Source organism: Lolium rigidum, chromosome 1, assembly GCF_022539505.1.
Source record: "Lolium rigidum isolate FL_2022 chromosome 1, APGP_CSIRO_Lrig_0.1, whole genome shotgun sequence".
Classification (NCBI taxonomy): Eukaryota; Viridiplantae; Streptophyta; class Magnoliopsida; order Poales; family Poaceae; genus Lolium; species Lolium rigidum.
The window spans coordinates 22,175,889-22,182,546 of NC_061508.1; the positions used below are offsets into that span (position 1 = coordinate 22,175,889).

General features: G+C 49.1%; 2 protein-coding genes across 4 annotated transcripts in view; one reads left to right on the top strand and one right to left on the bottom strand.

Moving 5' to 3' along the window:
* LOC124685050 overlaps positions 1 to 2,033 on the top strand; it is a 2,823-nt gene extending 790 nt beyond the window's left edge. For 2 of the 3 annotated variants that reach the window (XM_047219335.1, XM_047219336.1), the window contains exon 2: positions 486 to 2,033. In XM_047219335.1, the coding sequence (XP_047075291.1) occupies positions 492 to 1,667 (1,176 nt within the window). In that variant the 5' untranslated portion in view covers positions 486 to 491 and the 3' untranslated portion in view covers positions 1,668 to 2,033. The remainder of the gene's footprint in view (positions 1 to 485) is intronic. The other variant, XM_047219337.1, reaches the window with a different exon arrangement.
* A 95-nt stretch (positions 2,034 to 2,128) lies between these two features.
* LOC124685049 (lipoxygenase 2.3, chloroplastic-like) lies at positions 2,129 to 6,169 on the bottom strand. The gene is made up of 6 exons (XM_047219334.1): positions 5,793 to 6,169; positions 5,013 to 5,278; positions 4,690 to 4,927; positions 4,299 to 4,613; positions 3,928 to 4,013; positions 2,129 to 3,728 (listed from the first exon to the last, which is right to left on the bottom strand). The coding sequence occupies exons 1-6, from the start codon at positions 6,127 to 6,129 to the stop codon at positions 2,295 to 2,297; spliced, it is 2,676 nt and encodes an 891-aa protein (XP_047075290.1). The 5' UTR covers positions 6,130 to 6,169; the 3' UTR covers positions 2,129 to 2,294.
* Positions 6,170 to 6,658: the final 489 nt, after the last annotated feature.

The window sequence follows — 6,658 nt, forward strand, 5'->3', positions numbered from 1 at the left end:
GTGCTGTGACTAGGTCATAATGTTGGGCCATTGCACATGAGTAACGAAAAACTCAATTTTTTTCCACAGCTCTTTTTTTTGAGGGATTTTTTTCCGCAACTCTTTATGCTGCTGCTGTTGATGTTTCTAGCTAGAGGACCACAATCAAAGGATCTTTCTTTTCTATTTCAGTCATGCACCTCATTATCTAAAGGAACATGCTCAGTGTACTGTCCAAGCTTAGTTGTTGCAGACTCGCAGTTACTTCTTACTGCAGCTGCTGTTACCAAGTGCAAAAAGCATATAAATGTTGCAGTTTTATTACTTTATTTCTGTCTGATGATTGATGATTTCTGCTAAATCTTGATATTTTAATTATACTCTGAAACTCGTTAGCTTTCTTATGGAATTCTGCTGATGGCCTTTGGTCTTAGAGTAGCATAAGAAACCTAGTTGCGTTTTTTTAAAACTCTGTTTAACGATGAATCCCATGCCCTGTCTTGTAGACTTGCATGATGGAGACTGCAGAGTCTCGACCTTGGTCAGATCTTCAGCCAGAACTCCTGGGCCTTGTTCTCAGACGTCTGCCTTCCATAGCTGACCGTGTTCGTCTGAGAGCAGTGTGTCACCCGTGGCGTTCTAATAGTCTGCTGCAGTCCATTCCCCTCCCATTCCCATGGATTACCCTACCCGACGGCACCTTCCTCAGCATTCCAGGTGGTGAAATTCACCACATGCCTGTACCAGTCGGTGCTTGTTGCTGCGGCTCAATTGATGACTGGCTATTCCTCATGACCAGTGATGGTGGGTGTTCATTGGTCAACCCTTTCTCTAAGACCACTTTAAAGCTTCCTGAGCTAGCCAAAGTATGGAAGCGTAAGATATCTAATCCCAACTCTTGCATCAGTCCAGTTTCCTATAAGTTGGTGGTGCCCTCACCCCTGGACTCAGCACCGGATTCCCTTGTTGCTGCACTGATTATGGATGATGACAACTGTGCTACACTTTGTATTAGTCAGCCACCGATTGCCACTGACTTGTTCAGAGATGATAAGGTTCCAGCACTTCAGATTGAGGATGTTGCATTCTTTGATGGAAAGTTGTACGCATTGTGCGGGTTTGGCAAACTCTGCATCGTTGAGTTGGGCAATGACCTTTGTATTGCATCCACTGAATGCATAATTCACTCTTTGCATGAGTTAGATGGAATTCCTAAATCCTTGCCCAAGGTGGACAATAGGGGCTATACAGTATCGGTGTATCTAGTTGAATGTGGTGGTAGACTGTTGATTGTGAAACGTTGGTTCGAGTCCATACATGGTCCCGTAAGTGACTATGTATTTGGATATGACAATACTGTTGCATTTGATGTCTTTGAGGCAGACTTGAGCACCAACCCTGGCCGATGGAGAAGGATCAGTAAGTTGGGTGGCCATGCCCTCTTTCTTGGCCAACATGCTTCCAAGTCCCTACCTGCTACAGAATGCAGTGGATACCGAGAGGATTGCATCTACTTCATGGCTGACTATTTGGGTCTGCCATGTTCTGTGAATCCTCTTCTTGACTCCGGTGTGTACAACATGAGGAATGGGAAGATCACGCCATTGATGGTGCAGACTGCAGCAGCTCCACCAGAACGTGCTGGGCAGTGGCGTCCAGCATGGTTTTTCCCTCCTGAAGCTGTATGATCAACCCAGCAGGGTTTTTTCTGCTGTTTTGGAGGCTCTTTGCTTGCCTAACTCGATTTGCTTCAGCAGTGTGATCAATCCAACCTGGGAACTGGTCATCTTTATATTTATGGTGGGACTTAGGTTATTAATTAGTATCCTGATCAACCCAGCCTAGGTGCTGCTTATCTTTGTGCTTGTGCTATGTTACCGTATGATTGTGAACTCTCAGTTGGTAATTGGTATGATGGTGTATTCTCTTGTGGATGATCTTAACGGGATGTCGGGATGTATTTAAATGTGCAAGCCTTCCATTGTAGCAACTTGATCTTTTTTGTTAGTGATATGCCACGTAACTGAATTAACTTGGCATCGTGTATGAGCCGACCACCCATTGCTACTAACTTTTCCTTGGTGGTACTACCGCCATTTTTTTAAGTGTTGCTGTGGATGAAAGGTTAGCAATGTTGGTGCAGTGATACTAATCTTTAACTTCGTAATTTTCTATTGACGTGTTGACTTATAGTCATTCGCCATGGAATGTGCCACCCATACATCTTATTCAGTGACTGTCAAAAGGAAAAAAAAAACATCTTATTCCCAATGCTACATGCAAAATTACGGGGTAACCTAATCCTGGAGGGGAGATCAGATGGAAATGCTGTTGGGGATGCCCCTCCCAGTGACCCCTGGCTCTGAAAATGGTTTGAGCAGCTCGTACGGCACGATGCCAGCACCGCACCTGTTCTTGTTGTTTGGATTGTTGTTTCGCTCATCGATGGTGCCCTCCACCTCCTTTAGCCTGCTGCTGAACTTGTCGAATGCCGCCTTGATCACGGGCTCGGCCAGCCACGCCGGCTCGGCGTACTCTCCCATGTATTCCTCATCGGGCGAGTGGGAGGAAAAAATGTCCAGCGTCGCCATCGTCTTGATGGCCTGCATCTGCGAAGGGAGGCTCTCCAGCAGAAACTCCTCCGGCCTGGCCATGAACTTCTTCATGTCTTCCTCCCTATTCTCCTCCACCGGTATGTTCTTCCGCACAACAGTGGGGCGGTTTGGGAAGTACCCGGCGAACTGGTATAGCCCAAAATTGACGGCGGCGTGGTAGCCGGACGTGACCCACATGATGCTGCTTAGGACCTGGACGAGGCTATCCTTGGAGCCGCACACCGGCCACCACGGCTCGTCCTTCTTGTCGGCGTGCCCCTTGGTGCGCACCTCCTCCCACCACGCCTGGAGCTCCTCGTCGCCGGTGACGTCCTCGTCGGACTTGTAGTAGAAATCTACATAACTGGACACCCACTGCTCGATAGCGTTCCAGATGAGGAGCCCGTCATTGGCGTACGGGTAGTCCTTGATGGTGAGCTCCAGCTCACCGTCGTCCCGGCGCACGGCAAGTCCCCGGCTGACCAGGTCTTCCGGCAGCGCCTCCGTGTTGAACTGCCAGGTCTTACCGTAGGCGTAGGAGCAAAGCTCCATGGAGTACCTCCCGGGCCAGTATGTCTCCTCGAAGACACCGTCGGCGTTGATGAGTCTGTCCCTGGCCATGGCGTTGATCTCCATGGTGTAGCGCAAGTGCGGGTGCAGGAGGCGGTACACCGGGTGCATCCGGCTGAGCTGCCGGTTGGTGGCGATGATGTACGGCTCGGCGCAGGCGTGCGTGCGCAGCCAGTGGCTGACGAGCTGGTGGTAGGTGCTATCGTGGGTTAGCACATGAGCCTTGGCCAGCTTCCACAACCACTTCTCGGTGGCGTCGGACCCGTGCGTGAAGACTCGCTTCCACTGTGGCTTCGTCGGTGACTGCGGCCGTGTCAACTCGATGGCCAGCGGCGTCAGCGTGCCCTCGTCGGTGAGGAAGAAGACGGCGCGCGACCCGTATAGCGTCGTGTCCGGCAGCTCGCGCACCTTGTGCACGTACGGCAGGAACACGTCGTGGTAGTCCAGCAGGAACAACCGCTTGTCCTCCAGCGCCTCATCCACCGTCAGGGCACCCTTCATCATCTTCTCCAGGAGCTCCTTGGTTAGCACCGACTCCGGCGGTCCGTACACCTCAGCGTCAAGCTTGCTCACTATGGGAAATTCCTGCGATCAAGACATGCTCTCTCGTTAATCGAACTGATGCAGATCGGTGTGGTATGGGCCCTTAAAAATGTTCTCTGAACTTATAAAGACCAATATGCACTGCTTTGAATGAATCGGATCCTAGCTAATGCAAACCATTTTCGCAAACTAAAATAATTTTTCAAAACGGCTTATATTATGGAACAGAGGTAGTACTTACCATGAGCAGACGGATGCAATTAGGGTTGAGCCCTGCAAGCGTCTGCCTCGCGAACTCCTCGTCTTCGAACCACGAGAATCTATCTCCTGCAGAAAGACTTTCATGTAATTGCAAAACCCCTTTTTCCTCACACATTTATAAATAGGTATCTTGTATTTTTCATCCAAGTAATCGTATTCTGCATTCAACATATTTTGATTTTAATAATTTCGTTGAAAATGCTTAATTTCATGCAAAATTAGGATGTGAAATGCTGGGAGGTATCATGCTCATGATTTTATAGTTAGGGTGTGAAATGCTAGCAGGTATCATGCTCATGATTTTATAGTTCTCGCATCCATTCCTGTGGAGGCAAGGACGGTGGTGCTCACTCTCAAGCATCTTGGGGACCTCGAAGCGGAGGACGTGCTCCGTGGTGTCCTTGATCTTCCGGACTACACGGGAGATGACGTTGTTGAAGGAGTTAGCACCGTCGACGCGTAGCGGCATGCCGTCTCTGTAGAGGGCGTCGATGTCCGGGAAGTCCGAGAAGGACTTTGAGTTGTTGAGAAGCGGCGCTATCGTCGGCAGGATGGAATGCAATAACGACTGCATCGTTGCCGCGCTGAAGTCATCCCCCTTCACATCCGAGAATTGCTCGTCACGTGGCACATACACCGGAGAGCTCCTCTTCTCCGTCTTTGGGTCTACACCAACGATGCAGCCCATTAGAATTTGAGAGTAAAGGTAGGTTGATGCATGTGTGTGTGCCTATGTACGTACCAAGCATGGTCATGGGGCGTCCGGTGCGGCATCGACGAGGGTAGGGGTGCTCTTCGGTGCCAAGCATGGGGCGTTTGTGGTTGATGTTGCTTTCAGGGTCACCGAGGTCGTTGTAGGTGTCGTAGTCGTAGACGCGCTCGTGGAACTTCCGTTCACCGTGGCCATCGCCACGCAGCGTCTCCAGCTCCTTTCTCCTAAGTGCCTCGATCCCTGTTGGGGTCTGCGACGGCAGGTACGACTACAACATACGGCCTTGCATTGTTAAGTGACCGTGCATCCATGGAGAGTAACATATTGTAACTGCATGTGCCTAGCTCAGTTACTCTGATAGTGAAGAAGACCCGCGGTTCAGGGTTGTCGAACTTGGAGTGCACCCAGGAGCCAACGTCGAAGGTGACTGCGGTGCTCTCATCCCCGCCTGTGATAAGCTTGATATCCTTGATGAACATCTCTTCATGGTGCTGGTTCTCCACAAGCACCGCTCCCACCGGTCCGAATGATGCTGGAACAGACATCTTCCCCTCGTAAGTCCCTTCTTTGAGTGTGATGTGCACGAACCCCTTCACTCTCTCCCTCTCCTCTCCCGTTCCTACATGGCAGGAAATAACGGAAATTATATCAAACTGGGCACATGAACAAAGAAAACAAGCGTTAATTGCACATGAGAAAACACCAGCAAATGATATCATGGCACAAAGGTTGATTTAATTGTAGCGTGTACTCCACAATCCGCTTTTACGGTCAAAACAATGTCATTCTGATTTCTGAACTCCGAAAAGAAGTTGTAGAAACATACTAACATAGAGCCAAATTTCTATCTCATCGATACAAAGTCGATGGTGAAATTGTCAATCGGTTTCACATACTGTAAAACATTTGACGTTTTGATGTTGCAAAAAATATTGATGACTTTTTTGTGTGTGCGTGGGTACATATACCAACAATCGTCGCTCTGATTTTCTTAGGAGCACAGGTTGCTCGCTATTAGAATGGGAAAAAAAGGAGAACTTCCGTTAGTCATGGCCCGGAAAGAAATTGCACAGTACTCTCCCAATGTTACACATCAGAGGGAGTTAATTACTAATTTACATAGAGAGACTCACTTGGGTCGAGCTCGGAGCTAACGAGTTCAAGGAGTAGCGTCTTGCCGAAGAGGTCCTGGAGGTTGTCGACGCCGCGCGAGAGGTACGTGGAGGACGGTGCCTGGGCGGTGATGATGGCCGTCACCGTCAACGGCCTCTCCTTGGCCGTCACCGACGTGGACGCACCGACGGCCTCGTCCATAGACGCGCAGCAGATGCGGCGCGATCTGAGAAGGCGCGAAGCTCCGGAGGCGTCCCTCAGGCGGCTGCTGCTCGACGCTGCTGCGGTGGCCAAGAGCGGCGAGGCATAGTTGTTGCTCGGCGTGGAGAGCACCAGAGGCTGCTTCAGATGGATCATGGTGACCGCTCGTGTGTATTGGTAGTGTCTACGTATGGTGGTGCTAGTTATATATAGAGTACTCTCTCTATATAGAATACCCACTGTGTCCCAAATTGTTTATCGTAGTTATTTCTAGCATTTTAGTGTACTGTTAAATGTAAATTTAGAGGAAATCTGCGGCATATCATTTGCGACAAAGAGAGTAGCACAATCTGTGAGAAAGTTGGAGATGGTCCTGTGCACGAGATCGTCCGCACATTAGTTCATTAGATATCATTATGTTGATAGGTTGTACCAACCTGACGCTTGATGGAACAGTTGCACATGGTATGATATTTGTCGAGAAGAAAAGAATGGCAGCCGTGTTATCACAGTAGATCACGGTTGTCTCATATGCATGCTTAGTCACATCAAGACAGAGAAGATAATTTCTCAGCCATATTGCTTCTTGAACTGCAGCCATGATGCAGGATTCCTCAAAAAGTTAAGGATTGGTAGTTCTTTTTTAAAATTGATTTCGAAAAATAACAGATTCGGTCAATACATA